This window comes from Drosophila montana, unplaced genomic scaffold (genome assembly GCF_035044405.1).
Source record: "Drosophila montana isolate Dmon_TW-CO22-7 unplaced genomic scaffold, ASM3504440v1 contig_779_1, whole genome shotgun sequence".
NCBI classification, from domain to species: domain Eukaryota; kingdom Metazoa; phylum Arthropoda; class Insecta; order Diptera; family Drosophilidae; genus Drosophila; species Drosophila montana.
In genome coordinates, this window is record NW_026999075.1 from 973,633 (window position 1) to 992,194 (window position 18,562).

At 37.2% G+C, this 18,562-nt stretch overlaps 1 protein-coding gene across 5 annotated transcripts in view; it reads left to right on the forward strand.

The window, feature by feature from the left end:
• Cad87A (cadherin-87A) overlaps window positions 1-18,562 on the forward strand; it is a 65,409-nt gene that overhangs the window by 6,063 nt on the left and 40,784 nt on the right. The window contains exon 1 of one of the 5 annotated variants that reach the window (XM_064698698.1): window positions 4,416-4,464. The exons of the other annotated variants lie outside the window; for them this stretch is intronic. Coding sequence (XP_064554768.1) covers window positions 4,431-4,464 — 34 coding nt within the window. The 5' untranslated portion in view covers window positions 4,416-4,430. Of the gene's footprint in view, window positions 1-4,415; window positions 4,465-18,562 lie in introns of those variants that run through there. 5 annotated transcript variants of the gene reach the window in all.

Below are 18,562 nucleotides of genomic sequence, written 5' to 3' on the forward strand. Positions count from 1 at the left end.
TAACACTTTTCTTTGTGCCTGGTGTGTGTCTGGCCCCATGCCCCAAAACGAAAATGCGCCAGCAAACGGGTTCAAAGAAAACAGATTCGGAGCGAGGCTAAAAGCCTCAATTGAATGGCGATTTTGTCTTTGCGCATAGTTGCTGAAAAGTCTATAATATTATAAGCAGGATTTTCATTGTAAGCTCGCTGTTTTTACACAAAAAGACTGAGCTATGTTTTTGTTTATTATATTTATACCATAAGATCAGGGTTCTTAATACTCATTAAATAATTAAATACTTTGTAAAAAATAATACTTTGCATTTCTGATTATAGCTGATTAATGAAATAAATGATAATATTTGTAATACCAATAAAATTTATTTACTATAGCATATTGTTTATGCAGTTTTCTTTTTGGTATGTCTGGGGGACAATTAATACAATACAACTTATCCAAATAAAATTAAATTAATTAAACAAATTAATTTTTGAGTTATTTCTTTAAATATTTAAAAGCCATTTACATATTAATACAAACGCATTAACATTTGCCAATCTTCAAATCTTTTTGCCAGTCTCCTTTATCAATGGCATCAATTAAAAGCATCTGGCATACACAGCATCATGGCATACACAGCATCAACAACCCGCAAGCTACAAACTACAGACATATCCACTCTTGTATGTGGCTGTCTTCTTCTTTTTCCATTTTTGTCTGTCCAGCGTTTGGCAATTGCTAGGCAAGATATTCGGCATGCACGGTATATCGCCAGCATCAAATGCTTAATGGCCAAAACTAGTAGTGGGTGAAGGGAGTCCGCGCTGTGGAGGAGCCGTGGTAGTTGGGTGGCGTGAATTGCCGGCAGCGCATCAGCTGCACACACTAAATTTTTAATCAAGCATCTAGCAGCCCGTATCTGTATCCCTATCCAGAAAGCAGCTCCCAGCAGCTGTGATTCCGTTGGAGTAGCTTTTGTTGCTGCTGCGAGCGCAAAAAATGCAATCAACGTCAAATGCGCTTCGAAACTTTGCGCAAAATAATAGAAAAGCCATTAATTTCACTTCTCGTCGAAGAAGATGCCAGGAAGAAGATGAAAAACTGGCACAGCCATAGGAGCAGCCCGGTGTGTTCAGAGGACCTGGACGTGCCACATGGCCAGCGAAAGGGAGAGTGTGCTCGAGTAATTTTTAATTATGCGCACAACGTGCGGAAAGCCTGATGCGAATTACTCTAATGCGATTATTGGCAACGCTAAACGCATCAAATTTTTGTCCTCTTGGTCCTCAAGGCAATGCCAATTATTATAATGCAGGACGGCCAAAGGATTTGGCATGAACGTTACTTTGAGTAAACACAAGGAAACTGGCAAACAAAAATAACAAAAAAAACATTTTCATAGTAAAGTTTCGAAACAATGGCATATAATAGTATTAGCTTAAATTGTGTCCAAAGCTCGGCCATAAAATACCCTGATGTTTGTTGTGCTACTCGACCCTTATATACCCTAATGTCAGTTGCGCGGTAAAATGTTCTAGTGCTCCGCAGGCATATTTCATTTGGTATAAACATACAGTATAAATATGAAATATATTCATGCGTTACTGTTGCTACATCTTGCGCATAAGTTCGATATACCCTCAATTTTGCACGACACTGGGTATTTACAACGAAGTTTTTCGCTGCCACACAGGGTAAGGATACAGCGCTTCCATTATCGTCGTGTTCATGCCCGAAAATTGCAAAAGTTCGCTGTCGTTCTAAAACCACTTTTCATTAGTAACAACCGCTAATTTCACTTAGTGGTATGCCAACATGTCGCATCAGTTGGGAGCCACACACATCCACACGAGAACAACAAGTTTTTAGCTTAATTTCTAGTTGAGAAATTCAAAACCTACACAAATGGAAGCATATTGAAGTTAATATGCTCTTTCCTTTTCGTTTTTTTTTATAAATGTTTATTGTATTGGATCAAAAATAATATGCTCTTTCCTAATAAAAGCAAATGTAGCATTAGCTTAGCTCTTGTTAGAATACATATCAATTTCTAGTCTACGATTAGTGTGTTTTAAAACCTCGTGTTTTATTATTTATAACTATTTCAAATTTTAAAATCTTAATAAAACAAGTTTGCTCTTCTCAAACTTTGATTTATTTTTTAACTGTTATAAACATATATGAGGCTTTAAATTAAACTAACAATCAAGAGTTCAGCTTGGGTAGGAATAGTAAAAAACACCTGCATTTTCCCTCGCATTTGACACCTGTAGATGGTTCTAGCTTACAGTAGAAATATTGTAATATTTTTATACTCCCTTCAATGATATTGGAATCTGCTACCCAAGTTAAATTACCCATTTTTCTGCGAGTGTATAAAAACAAGTAACATAATACACAGTGCTGGTTGGGTTGGCGAATTGCTTTTTCCATTTATGAGTGACAACGGGTACAAAGCTGAGCTGTTACTGGAGTTGGGTGGGGCTAACCGACCGCTGGCAACTAACATCTAACAACTGGCAACTGACCGCTGGCTTCTGTTGTAAAGTTGAAAAGTTAAGTCGGCGAGCAATAATGCAATAAACAAGTTTTTTTTTTAAATTGTTGTTTAACTGCATTAAACTTGTCAAATGAAGTCGCTTTTGAAGTTAGATTGCCTGCAACAAGGGCGTGACATGGCCTGGGCCACGAGCAAATCGCTTAGGGCCACCGTCTGAACTGTCCCTCACCCCTCTCACTCCATGGCAGAGAATCTGTAGATAAGGCAAATGCTCTGTGATGTTTTTCGAGTAAGAGTATTTATAATTGCAAGCCGTGGGCATAAACACCCTGAATCCCGGTCAGTGTCGGGAGAGGCTAATGTTGAAAAAGTGCCTCCGCAGCGTTAGAAAAGTTGTTCAAAACTGAGAGCAAAACGTAAGCAAAATAATGTGCTAATGATTATTGATTTATTCAAGCTGTAAATAAATAAGTTACCAATATTACAACTTTTCGTATAGAGCCAAAAGTTGTATATTCATAATGAATAACAAAATAATGATGTTTACAAAATGTTTTTAATAGGTTATATTGTTATAGTACACGGTACACACATTGGGTAAAAAACAAATAACACGCACTTAGGAGAGCTATAAAAATTTGACAAAGACCTAATGGCGGATAATCTGGCAAATGGAGTATACGGGCTATCATAAGCAAATGTGGAGAGCATATCAATCTTCTTATGGCCGTGTTAAAAGATGGGAGATCGCTGGAAGAACACAACAAGTTGGAGTTGCAATACCAGAGAAAGGATTGCGGGCTGATGCTGCAAAGCAGCATATCATGCTTTCTAGCGGGAAATTCATGTTACTAAAAGTTAGGATTAAGTATAATCGCCTCTTTGGTATACCCATTAAATCTTTTAAGGTGATACAGAAACTTTGCAGGAAGCTGGGCTGAGCTACATAAGTAGGCCCATATCGATTGCCTCATGTATGGGCATATCTTTGAGTATATTTTATGGATTGTTGTTGAGTATTTTCCAAATGATGGTATTCTCAAGCTTAGATTCAAAAAATGTTTCATTATGATAGGGTCTAAACTTGAAACTCCTAAACTGTGCTTCGAACCTCTGCCTAACAAAGCAATTAGATCTAAGGATATATCTAAACCAACACTAAAACACTAACAACACCAACACCATTAAGTTTGTTAAGTAAACGCTGCTGTTGCCAGGGACATTCCCGGGGGCAGCATATTCATTAGGCAAGCGGCACTCACAGACACACGCCCACACATACAAACACGGAGCACATCCTGCGTGGGCATTTGTTAACTTCTTGTTGTTTCTGATATTTCAGTTGATGTTGTTGTTGTTCTTGTTATTGTTGTTGCTGTTATGCTGGTAGCCAACTTATAGGTCACTTGCCCAAGAAAGTTCCCAAGTTTGCGCAATAGACATCAACTTGTTCTTGTTGCTGTTGAAGTTTCCTGTCTAGCTGCAGGGGCTGGGCGTGCTTGAGCCTCGAGTGGGGGCCACTAATGAGCACGCCGTGTCGTCGTCCTGGCACAATGCGTATAATTAAAAGCGTCCAAGGTGTAAACTAGCAAATTGTTTGATCCCATTCACTCAGCTAACCATTCGCTCAACTTGAGTGAAGGATACCAGGCAGTTCCCCTCGTTTGACATGGCCATCACTATTGCGTTTTAAAATTTTCCGTGTCCCTTTTTCACGCTCTCACTGCTTGCTCAGCATAATATTGTTAAACTTTTCTTGAGCTCAGCACTTTTACACTTTTTATATTTCCTTTTTTTTTGTTTACCATCTTTAGCCTGGCGGGCACTTTGCAGTCGCCGAGATGCTCTAGTTGCCTGTAACCTGATAACAGAAAACTCTTAGATCCGGATTTTCTTAGCAAGTCGAATTTGACATGCGCTTATAAAACAACTTTAAAGTTTGTGCTTAATGGAAATCCTATTTGTAGAAAATCAAAAAGCAGGTATAAAGGTAGCGTAGCTTTTGCCTTTCATTGTCGTAAATCAATTTGGGTATTCCATAAATATTATAAAAACTCTTGGTTCTGAACCATTATAAATGACATAATTAAATATTATTTTCTTTTTGTTATGCATTATTAATTTGAACATCGATATTTACAATTCTAAAATGATGGGTATACGGAAAATCCTCACTACCGCATCTCTTGAAGGTAGATAATGAAAATGTTGTGTGCTCAAAAGCGCATAAAAAAGCGCATCCGTTCAGCAGTAAGCTAATATTTTAATGACAACAAGTTCAAAGCGCTCGCAGTCAACTGGTGACTTTTGCAGTTTGGGGCCTAATTAAAAGTTGTGCCGAAGTATTCAGGTGGACATGCCAACGGCCATGAGCAGCGCCACGCCCCACGCCCCAAGCCTCAGACCCAGACTCTGACTCATTCGCATAAACTTTCTATAGCACCACTTTCGCTGCATGTCCCCATGAATACTGTTTAGTTGTTCTTGTTCTGCATCAGCATCGCTTGGGAAACCAGTTTGTGGCTTTGGTGACCAGTCAACCCATCCAGTCTCAATCGAAAGCTCTGTCTCTGTTTTTATTTGTCCATCTTGCTCTTTCGCACAAGCACGCACTTGCGGCTTGTATAATAATGATTTGAGGGGAAGAAGCAGCAGAAAGCCATTTGATTATTGCCACTGCTGCTGATGTTAACCACAAAAGCAAACAAAACATTTGACTGACATGGGGCCATCAGTTTTTTGTAGTCTCTGTTTTCATGTTCATCTGTTTCAATTGACCTTATTTGCAGGTATCTAGAAATTCTCAAAGATTTCATGCTCAAGTTGGCCAAATGAATAGTGCGCCTATATATGCTTATGATATTCTTCATTTAATACAGTCATTGCTTTTCCTTTTGTTGCCGTTTTTCACTTGGTTTTTCTTCAACTCAGTGCATCTAAAATATTTCGACTCGTGTAGTATGACAGCTAACCTGGTTGTTTTACATTCCATATTAATAAATAGCAGATTATAAACACATGAGTAGAAAAATAGGGGAAAATAGAATGACAGAGATATAGAGAGAGATATATATCTATCTATTTATCTTTAGTTTTACTTCAATTGTTTTGCATAGTTTGGCAATTTATAGATATGTGATACATACATTAATAGACATTTGTTATACTTTCAATTCTACCTTTTTGTATCATATTTCTTCAAAAACTTAAAACTTCAAGCTTTTTAATAATTCCAATTTGTCACATTAAGATTTAAAAAATATATTTTTTTAGATCGATTGTGATTAACAAGTCGAGCATCCACAGCTACATTAATATTTGCATGTGTTTTTTGTTTGCAGTTTTTCATAACCCTCCGTTCCCTGCGGATTCACTTGTTATACCCTGCGCACAAAAAAATTGTTACAATAAGGATACACATTTTTATGCAAATATATGCATCAACCTTTTTTTTTGCTCTGTCAAAAACCCTATTGATCAGACCTTGTTTATCGGCACGTTCGTACGTAGCGATCGGAAGTTATTCACGATTATAAATTTTCTTCAATGTATTTGTATTTTTTGTTATATTCATATATGGATTTTCATACTGCATTGTCTGTTACAGCGTATCTAATAGTTTGGCAGTCTCACTCTCCTGTTTTTGTGGGTACCGTTAACATTTGCACGCATTGATGACGAATGGCCACGAAAAATGATAAATGTTTAATGGGCCAATGGGGACATGAAGCATGTTGCAGGATAAATGTTTCCGGGTAGTGGCTAAAGAGCGATTGCTGCATATAACAAAGCATTGATTGTGTGTGTGGAATACTGACACAGTTTTAAGTCAACGTAAATCTGAATTGTAAAACAATATGATTTATTTTTAACTACTGTTCTTCAGCATTGAGTACTAAATAAACTATGGATGCTAGCTAAAAAACCTTCAACAATTTGTTAGCAACTAACTATATGTTACCGTTAGAAATTAAGCTTGCTTCTTTTAAAAAGTTTTTGATATTATGTTTTCAGTTACCATTACTCTTCAATTATCAATCGTTAGGTGTTAAGTGGTATCATATATATTAAAAATGAGTATAAATATTTCCATAGTAAACGGTTTATAAATTTTTGTTCTTTTTTTTTATAATTTTTTAATTATCTGTTAAGTTTTTGGAGTCTCTTGAGAAATTACTTATTACAATTTACTTATCTATACAAATTGCATTACTTCAATAGAACTTAAGAGCACACAAGATAACATATTCAAGTTTTTGTGCTCTTGAAGCGCTTAAAAAACTTTTAATGAAGTGAACAGATTTGAAGAAAAAAATTGGAGAAATCATGCAGGAAAAAAACGAAATCGAATAAAACGAATAAAAATAAAAAAAAAACGCTTTTTAAAAACTATGCGGTACTTAATATACATATTTCTGTATAGTGATTACTGGTTTTACATACCCATGCATATCCCGCAGACCCACATATGAAATATTTTGCGAGTTCATCGCAAATTGCGCTCATAATTGTGGCCTGCCCCACACTCGCACACTTGCACACAGACCCACTGTGGGAATGCAACCTTCATTGAGCACTTGTTAATGGTGGGGGGTAGCCAAATTGGGTGGCGTATGGAGTAAGGAAATGCGAAATGCTTTTTTTCCGTAGCCAAACGCAATCTGAGGAAAAGCGCCAACGTTGTCGTAGCTGTCGAATGATGTCATGTTTGCTCAATGTTTTTTTGCTTGCCTCTCTTTAACTCCCTGCCCATATGTTTTTGTCTATTTCTTTAACCCAACTGTCGGCGGCAGGGCGGGTCGGGGCGTTTATAAATCAGTTACCCAGGCGCTGATGCTGCAATAAAAGGTGCGATTTATCATAATGGCAGACAGCGGGTTGGTGGCTGGGGTGGGGATATACACAGGGCCCCTGCTCTACAGCTTTCCAGCTAAGATAATCATTCGTTTCGCAGCAATTCCCAGCATCCCAATGTACATTTGCTATATATTTCGCAATACTCTTACTTGGCGTACACGCAATGTCTGTCGTGAATTCATCGAATTCATTTTTGCCATTTTCCGCATTTTTCACAAATCTGTTTCGCACACACATACGCAGCAGCACAGGCAAACAGAGTGGAGATATATAGCCTGTGTGTGAAGTTATCTGCGGCAGCCGCCAGTCGCCAGTTCATATTGATTACAACAAATTTTCCGTCGCCGTTTTGTCGTTGAAATCGTCGTCATTGTAGGAGCTAGAGATGAAGCTTAAGTGGAAATTCATGCAACACGTAACCGATATTTGATTTTTATTTATTTATTTTTTTGGCTTGTAGAGATTATGTCATGTTTGATGGGCAATTGATGGATCGGTTGAGGTGCAACAATGCATATCAAATATTCGATAAATATGTGTAGAATGTGATTATAGTACCAGCTTGTATTACTCGGATCGGCATAGAACTAGTGTTGCTTTTATCCATCCATTGTCCCTTTAGCCGACCCCTTTAAATCCAATCGCGTGTAAACAACCCATAAAAAATAATAATTATCCGTTTTCAGCACGTAATTGTAAATACAGAGCTAGGGAAGTGAGTTTAAAGCAGTTGGCATAAAAAAGAATAAATTTGAAAAACAATAGGATCAAGTAACTAGGTTTTTATAGGAATAAAATGATTGAAATAATAGCGATTAGTTATTAGCGTATATAACTTTAGAACTTGGCATACATATCTTTCCGGCTTTCAATTATAGTGTTTCTTAGTGAAACGTGTCGCGATTCTAATCAACGTAATTCTTTCCACCTTTATTTTATTCTTTTCATTTATTTTTGTTGCCATCACGCTCTCATCTCCATCCAGAGTCGGTCGAATCAGCTCTAGTTTTACATTGCTTTTGCTATTTTTGGTTTCTAAGCTTGTTGATTTCCTTACTTTTTGCAGTGTTGTATTTGGTGTGTGGCTCCAGCGGCAGCGACCACCTACCACCCCACCAACTCACCATAACCACCAATTCACCCACCTACTCACCCGCACCTCACCCGTCAGAAACCGTTCGCTCGCTTGACATTTAGTGCCGGCTGCTGCCGTTGCCGTTGTTGCCGCTTTTGCCGCTTAAGGCCGAATCTTTGACACAGACAGCTCTGACTTGGCCTGGCTGTTAGCTGTTGGCCGCTGCTGCTGGCTGCTGCTTTGATAGCTGGAATTTCGTTGAACCGGTTTATGTATGTGGTTTTGCAGTTGTTGCTATTGTTGCTGCTAACTGGCGTCTGGTAACTGGCTCCACCAAAATATTCGTACATCTATACTTGTGTGTGTGTGTGGGTTTGTCTAAAAGTGCCTTGTGCGGGGCTTGGCTAACCAACTGGCCAAGCCACACAAATAAACATGGACACAACGAGAGACTGCGAGAGAGCGAGAGAGCGAGAGAAAGAGAGAGAGAGAGAGTGAGAGAGACGAACGGACGGAAAAATCGCGCATATTTGTCGTTGCAGATTATTTCATAGTAGAATTCTACAGCTTTGTGTGAATGTTTATTTTGTATGTGTTATGTGTGCCATGTTTTTTGTTATTATTGCTGCTGCTGTTGCTGTTGCATAGTTTCGCATCTTTGGCTTTTCGCTGTTCATTTACATTGCAAAAATCTCTTTTGGCTTTTGCGCATTTCCAATTCCAATAGATTATAGATAAAACCAAACTGTGAATTGAATCTGGAGAAATATATAATGTTGACTGAACCTTGAACAAAATCTACAAACTCAGCTAAAAAGGTTCTAAAATAAAAGCAGTAGAAATAAAATAAAATAACGTTAACGTTACGCAGATAAAAAAAAATAAAGAGAGTTATTGGGTAAAACAAATTCCATCGAACATATAATATTTTCCTAAAATTCGTTAGTTTTCATTTAATTTGCAGAAGGATCACTTGAACAAGTCATTTGCGGTTTCGAACAATCTTAATTGCTTATCGATGCTGTTCATCCCTATTATTTCTGTTGGTTAACCGCAGTGCAGATTATCTGAAATCAATTGTCCAACAAAGCTTCGTCATGAGGTCGTCGAACTGTCGCTGTCGTAAAATTCACCAAAATTCTCTTATTAGCGTCATTGCATTAATTTGGGCAATAGAAAATAACGCAAAATATTCTGAGTTCCTTTGTGGGGGACAGTTACACGCAGCGCGGGCATACAAACTGATGGCTGACAATTTTGCCAACTATTCTAATGCATTTTCCTACTACATTATTATAGTATGTGACAGGCAAATGTGAATATTTTAATTTTCGAATATTTAAACCATATAAATAAAAGATCATTTTGCTCAATTGTAGAGTGAAGTGAGAAAAGTAGAAAGATAATATGCGATGTCAAGATGTATTCTGAATATAATAGCACATCAAAATGTATTATGAATATATTCGCGTTATGTTAATGCATACAACTTGTAATTTATTTATTTCTTCGCATGCACTTAATTAGAAGTTGGCCAAAACTCATAATCCAACTGCACTTAGCTCTTTTCCTGGTGGCAGGCTACGTTCAATAGTAGTCTCCAGTTTGGCCCCATCCATTGGCGGAGATGTATTTGATCGAATCCCCATATCTACTGATGTCATTTAAATAATGCATTTTATTTTAAATGTGACTCAAAGTTTAAGAATGAAATCAGATGCCGCAACACTTGTTAGTTTCTTAAATTCTTTTCTAAGTTTCTAAGTACCCTTTATATTTATAGTATGTTTAGTTGCCTGCCTTTTATTAGTAGTAAAAATCAATTGTGTTTTTTATTTTATATAATTAAATAAAGCTTTTGAACAGCTATTACTAACTGGGCCGAATTTAAAGTTGACTTGTCCATTGACATAAAGCTTACAAATAACCTAATTAAATATATAGTTTGCGATTCAACAAATTTGAGTGCTGTTTATAGAACCTTATGTCAAATTGCATTTGAATAATTATGAGTTATTGTTGTGAGCCGGACAGCAAACTTATGTAGGAACTTTTCATCGTCCATTTGCTGCTAACAGACATAATTTATGCATTTGTAAAGTTTTGATTTATTTAATTTATGCACCTCTTGACCTGACACATAACTTCCTGCATAAATTCTAATAAGTAATAAACCAAGTACTGACAAAATAAGCATCAATATAAATACTAAGCTGTGGTAATAATAACTTGAAAAAGCAGAGCCAAATGACAATCTTCTACATCATCATCAATGAAGCGTAATTGTCATTAATTGTGTTTGTCGATTTCCATAACAAAAGGAGTGGAAGAAGGAAAAGAAGATGAAGAAGAAATGTTCAATTTAAACATAAATTTAACAATTGCTTTGGCATTTGCCAAACTCGAAAGTTTGACAGCAACTTTTTGGCATAATATATATATTTGTATTGTGTAAAACGTTCAAGGTCTAATAAATTTCGTAGCTATTATGTGGGTGTGTGTGTGCACTTTAAATGAAAAAGAGCAGGCGGCAAATAAACATTTGAACGACAATGGAGCCACAGCAACCGTCTCAAAACTCAAATCAAGTCCGTTGTGCAGTGCAGAGAAGTAGCTGCTGATGCCGCTGGGCCAAAATGAAACTGCCAAATTACGGCCGCCGCGAAATGCGGCTTGTAAACTTTGTTTCTGTTTGCGATGCGTCCCGGCAAATTAATAATTTGCCATCATAGATAAACGTAATCAATGCCTGTGGATGTTGTGGCTGCTCCCTCGCAGCTAGATCTCAACGGATGGTCATTCCGTGGCTCCTCTTGTTCGAAATGGCAACATCTGTACGGGCACCAACCATGTGTGGAGCTGTGTGCCAACTTGTTATTGAATTAAAGTGACTTGATTTACTGCGAGTTCCGGTCAAAAGCACTTAATATCATTTGGTAGCTGGCCTAGACGCTGTTCGATCTGGTTAGGTTTGCTTCGCTGACCGAAATGGCTTCGATTATGGTCCACGTCTCGTATACGTAATGCACGCACAAATTCAACGTGCTGCGAAATTGCTGTGAAAATTCAATATGGAATCGACAATTGCATTGAGTATCTCTGATGTTGTTAGCTGCTCTTTAGTTGATACAGATGTTATTATTATCTATTATTATTATCTATTGATAAGTACCATGAACAACACTTTTACTAATAATTGTTATTCTATGTTATTTAAGAGTTACCTAATTACCTAAGATCCTTACTCAATATTTCTAATTACAATTTAATACTTTCAATATTAGAATTTTCTCTTCGTTATCCCGTGCATTTAATAGGTATAAAAAGCATTCAACCAATAAAAAGACAACAATCCTATTCAGTTCCCATTGAATTACATTATTGTTTTTCATGTTATGTTGTGTTTGTGGTAAATTGAATATTAATTTATTATGTGCGGATAGGATTGATTACAGTATCTATTGTAAATGTTGCACATGATAATAATTTTTGCATTGTCAATGTAAATCCAATCACACGTTCAATTTCAGTTTGAATCTAAAAACACATTCCATTGTCAGTGCAATTTAAGCTAATCAAAGAAATAATTTAAGCGCAAATTAATAAATGATTGTAACCAACTGAAGTGAATTTTTAGTTTTGGTTACGGACTGCATTATGCATAGGTGATAAAGCAGGTAGCATGCGCTGGGGAAGCTTATGTAGAAACAACTGATAACAATGATAATAGATAGACAAATAGCAAACAACAAACAGAACTGTGGTGGAGTAGGTACCTGGAGCTGTATTAATTTCATTTAGGAACATTACACAGAGACAAACAAACAACCAGAGAAACAAACAGAGAAATACAGCAAGAGATAACAAAAACAACAACAACAACGACAAATGCTCATATCACCTACAGACCAGCTTTGTTGCAATGAACTGGCGACATTGTGGCATCGTTATGACTCCGGGCTGCCCCACAATATACCCACATGCACACATTTGCACGCACACACACAAGCACATATGTCTCATATTAACATTTGTCGTCGTTTGTTGCTCCGCTGTCGACGCTCTGCTGTAATTAATAATAATTTGCATTCGCAGTTTACAGTTCAGCGCCCGTGTGAGATTTAATTTTAATTAAATTATATGCGCCCATGTTGAGTTTTGGGGCGTGATGTGTTTGTGTTGTGGGCGTGGCTAATCAGGGCAACTATATATGCAATGTGTGTGTGCGTTTCCACTTACTTGCAACACGACATGCATAAATTACAAACTTTATATGCCCCTATTTTGGGTTCAGTTAATGGTGCCGCCAGAAAGAACAAGCGCAATGACAAGTTTAACATGCTTGCAATTCAAATTGGACGCGAGATATGTGCTCTTAAACTTTTCCATTAATATATTATTCTTATTCATCATTCACTATCATCAAATCGTATGTTTTTGTGTATACAGGTATATCAATTGAATATAATATTATCTATCCTAAATATCTACAATGTCTTAATCTTCGAATTTGCAAAATAAGTAATTAAAGTAGTTTACCGTACAGGAATCTCTATATATAAAACTGTTTGTCCTGACTGACTGACTTATTGACTGACTGATTGGTAATCAACGCACAGCCCAAAGCGTAAGAGCTAGGGAGCTGCAATTTTCACTGTAGTTACCGTATGTGTTTCGGAAAATTCCACCCGCGAGTATGGAAATATAGCGAAAAACGTTTGTATACAACTTTTTTGTTTAGCATCCGATCGGCCTTAAACTCATTTTTATAGATCTTTGTTCAAATTCATTTGAACGGTCTTTCGCCCCTCCTTGGTGGAAATGGGGGTCAAAAATTTGAGAACATTTACTTTACACGTGCCACGAGCAAGGCTGGGATATACCCGCTAGTTATATATAAAATTAGATATTAGTTTAAATGTCTTTTAAATATCTGCTGATTAGGTCCTTTCTCCTTCTAAATTTCGTGGCAATATTATAATGTTCTTTATAATTTTTATTTTATTTTATTCGTTATAAATAAAAGGCAAATAAAGTATTCAAATACACCTCAATTATAGACCAATCGTTAGACTGACATCTTTATAATTACTACACTTTTATGATTTAGCCGATCCTTGACTGCCATAGAGAGAACTATATAATCTCACTAAGATGCCAATATGAACTAGAAATACTCTATGGTTACCTCATTACGATAAATTGGGTTGCGACCTAATTACAAAGGTACAGGAAATTTAGAAATACATTTTTAAACTTTAATTGTATTGGATCCAAAATAATAATTTTTTGACAACTCAGTTTAGATAATGTTTCGTCAAGCCTGGATGGGTCCTCGAGGCCAAATATAAAATAAAATTTGATACATATGCAATGCTATTTCGATGCATGTCAAAAGTAAAAAATACTTGTTCAACACACCTTTTACACATTTATATTTAGTATAGGTTATTTATTTATTACTTTGATTTGTTATACTTAATAATTACACCATTGGCTATAAGCTGTTAGCCAAATAATTGCAAACACATTTCTCCAATATCGGGCGCTGTTTTGGTTGCTGACAGTTTCAGATACTATTCTGACAGTAAAAAGAAAACTATAAAACCAGCTCAATGTGGGAATATGGTGTGAGGTGTAAGGTGTTAAGATGTAAGGTGTTAGGTGGCAGGTGGGATTTTCATAGGGCAAAATGTCAATGCTAGAAAATGAAAAAACACATCGAAATATTTTCGCAAATGAAATCTGCAACGACTGTGACGCATTTAGCTGTCAGTTTGTCTTAGGAACGGCAGCAACGGACATGCAAGTATATCCTCGTTGTGTTCTTTCTCCAAAGTTGTCTCTCTCCTTCTCTCTCTCTCTCTCTCCGTCTCTCTTTGTAGCTCTCGTTCTTTGTGCCTTGTTGGCATCGCTGGGTTGCCAATAAAAAAGGCAACGAGCCAGCAACAAGACAAAACGCAACGCGCGTAAAATAAACAAATTTCCGCCGACGACACTCAACTATGCAAACAGTAATTGGAGCAGCTTTTATGTGAGAACCGAGTGGTGTAGGGTGGGAGTGTGGGGTGGGGGTGGAAGAGGTTGCAGCACAAGAAGCAGTACCTGTCAGGTGAAGGTAGAGGCATGCCACACAGGTAGACAGGCAGCAGTGTAAACGATGGCGAACCGTAGCCAAAAAACCAAACTGGAGCTCAAATTCGCTAAAAATGAAACCCGCAGCACTCAAAGCTAACGAAGGTGTGTGGCAAGAAGGCAGCGCCACGCTGCACAGGACTCGTGTAATGCAAGACGGCACCAGAACAGCACACAAACACACTCCAAAGTAAGAAACATAAAAAATTGTTTCTGCAAATGTAATATTGTAAGGCTTGTAATGCTGGTAATGATATATATTAAAGTCTGCATATGTTTCCCACTGCATGCAGCAACGAAGTGGGAAAAGATACCGATTTGCATGCGGAAAATTAAAAAAAAAAAAACAATAGAGGGAAAAATATAAATGAAAAGTGCTCTAGTCGGGAGTGCCCGACTAAGACATAAACTGAACCCCCACTGTTGCCGAGTTGCCGTTACGAACATTCTAGCCATCTTCTATAAATATATAAATAAAATACTCTCCCATAGTTTCACTTTATGCTGCGGTTATGCCTCCTTACGTCTTAGACCAACCCTATGGGATGTGAGTTCTTGGATAACTTCTGTGTTTTTGTCTCATCTTTATGTAATTTTCAAGACATAAGTATAGCATCCGAATGTGTATAAATAGTTAAGTCTCAGGCAGGCTATTTGTTAAAAAAAAAACTGAAGTATTCTAAATCTTTCTATACTTAAACTAACTACTAAGTTACTCTTTTTATTCATTTTATGGATACAGGGTATACACAGTGGGTGGTAATGTTCGCCTGTCATGTGCGCGTAGTTTCTCCGCATGACATTTGTGATGTGAGCTGTCCGTCCAAATATTATGATGTCGGAAGTGCCGATTTGTAGGCAGGAAACTGTTCTCGACACAGGTTCAAGTTGATGTTAATAAAGATGAGTAAGAGCCTAGTATGAGGGAAATAAATATTTAAAGAGGCAGCAATGAGGTCGAAACAAGAAATAAACTGTTTGTGGTCTTCATTAAACAGAACAAATATATTTTAATATCCATCAATATCAATTCAATTGAACTAAATACAATAAAATTTAATTATACATATTAAAGCAATTTGCTGATTTAAAACAATCAAGTACATTCATATTCGGGTCAAAATTAGCCTCAGTTGACAAGCAACATATTTTGTTCAGGGAATTGATTGCAATTGCGGCAACGCCAACTTAATACGTAAACATCAAAATTAGTGTATAGCTATTTATTTCACAGGTTTCTGAGTGCAGACGTAGTGTAGTTTCTTGATTTTCTAAAATATGTAATAGATAGATGAACTGTTGGCTATATTTTAAGATGCAAAACAATTCAAAAGAACATTTACAAGTTGCAAAAGAGAGCATCCATCATTCATTGAAAACTCAGGCACTGTCGAGCGTAATGCACAGAATTCTCATTTCGGATTGACAAACTGGTTGTTAAAGTGATGAATTATGTTGGTAATTGAATGAATTTGCAAATAACATCATTATGTCAAGCAAATGAGAACATGACAAAGACTGCGTGAAACCGAAAGAGTGGATGTACACGGACCGTCAATCAGTTCGATGCGTGGACTGCATGTTTGGTTCTTAATTTAAGTATCGGCTACTTGAACTGGGAACAGGAACATGTTGCCTGCATGTGTACAATGTAACCAAGCTCTTATCTAAGCAATGTCATGTCGGGTGGTGTCGGCTGTGGTCAAGTGGGTGAAGGACCGGGGAATGGGAGTGGGACTTAGCTCCAATGTTGCTGTTGTTTTTACTTGATAGTAGCTGTGTCTATTGTTGGCATCCTATGCATTGACGGACGCTCCCATGAACCCTTGACAACGAGCAGCTAACAAGCTGCTGATGAGCAGCTCATGTGGGTAACGTGTGTGTAAGAATGTGTGTGAGTGTGTGTGTTTGTTGCACGTCAATAAAATTGCTTACCTGCGGAGGATACTGTAGTTGCTTGCCAGTATACTATATTGCAGGGCTGCCAGCTGTTTGTTGTGTGCCTTCAACAAGCTGGTGCTCGCCTTTTCTACTTTTCGGCCAATAACTCAGCCCAAGTCAGCCCGAACTCTGCCAAAATTGAGTTGTGCGCCTGCCAAAATTGGGTCTAAATATTGTTAATTTCACGTTGCAGCTGCGAAAATCTGTGCCAGCGATTATGGCCACATTATTTAAGCCTTGCCAGCAGCAACAGCAGCGACACGTGGCTCAAATTGTGGCATAAAACGGCAGCAAAGACACCTGCCTGACTGCTCTGCATATTAATAAGGGAGTTGGCCGACGCGGCTTCCATAATACATATTACCGAGAGCTCGTTCCTGGCACTCACAGCGCCCAGACTGGCCAGATCAAACCAGCCGCGGTTAGTTTTCTGCCTCGCAGCTTCTGGTAAATTTAGCTTAGCTGAATTTCCACGTTGCGTATACGTCACGTTCTCGCAAAAGTCTTTAAAGGGACACAAAACATTACATGTTTAAACAATGAAGGTAAAAAATCAAAAGTTGTATCTGCGTTTATAATCATACTAAAACACTAAAAATAAGAATTATTATTCCTTCATTTTAAAATTTTAACTCCACACTTACAGTTAAACGAAAATGCTTTGAAAATTTTAAATTTCAATTAGTTTTTCTTCTTATTATACCCTTGTTGAGGGTATTATAATTTTGTCGTAAATATGTTACGTATAGAAGGAGACATCTCTGACCCCATAAAGTATATATATTCTTGATCAGTATCAACAGCCGAGACGATATAGCCATGCCCGTCTGCCCGTCAGTCTGTTTCTATGCGAACTAGTCTCCCAGTTTTAAAGCTATCTTTATGATACTTTGCAAAAGTGTCTCTTTCTGCAGCACGCAGTACATATGTCGGAGCCAGCTGGATCGGAAGACTATATCATATAGCTGCCATGGGAAAGATTGGTTATTGTATGCACAACTTTTTGTTTATTTAGATATCTTGACCTAGCTCGGCATAGGTTCGTTTTTCTATGCTATCCTATCCTCTCAATCCTATCAACATCGGACCACTTTATCATATAGCTGCCATAGAAACGATCGGTCGGAAATTAAGTTGTATGGAAGATTTTTTTTTGTCAAGATATCCTGACCAAACTTGGCATTTATTAGTTTTACTATGTTCCCTCCATTAATGCAAAACCTTATTTACATCAGACTACTATATCATATAGCTGCCATAGGAGCGATCTGTCGATTATTAAGTTGTTGTATGGAAAACTTCTTTGTGTTTCATGATATCTTAATCATACTCGGCATTAACTATTTTCCCTGTGCTACTTAGATACGGGCAAAGCACTATGAGCATTATGAAAAGGTTGGCTCTGCAAGGGTAATAAATCGTTAAGATATGTTTTTAGCGAATGAATGAGGGAAGGAAATATAGTTACAAGTATCTAACTGATATGATGTTAACATAGAGCGATATTTACAATGAAGAGGAATGAGGTATATAAATATTTCGCTTCGTAGATACGCCGGTGTGAAGTTTTTGGATGTGCCTTTCTCTGATGGTTATTTATTCTTATTTTCTTTTTATTACTATTGTATTTTATGATAATTTTTTTTTTATATATAAAATTCCATTAATGGTGTTTACAATCTAAGCCACCTATTTCAATATTAATTTTTTTTTTTATAAATTTTGGGTTAGCTGTAATTTATAATTGTCGTCATAATTATTAAATAAAAATGCATGCTTCCCAATTTAGTATTCGATAAGAATGCTATAGTAAACGATGAAGAACGAGTTTAAGAGCTTAACACCTTTTTATGGCTCTGTCTGTCGTCTGCCGACTGATTGTCTGGCTGTCTATCAGTTTGACTCACCCCGCTCTCTGTCACATTTGGTTCGTATTTTTCTTTTTTCTTTTCTTTTCTTCGTCGTTTTTTTTATTTTATTTGAAGAACTCGACGAAACCGAATGCTGACGCCATAGAGCCGGTATACTAACGACTGCAGCCAGCCAGTTGCCAAATTTACTTCAATTTTTTA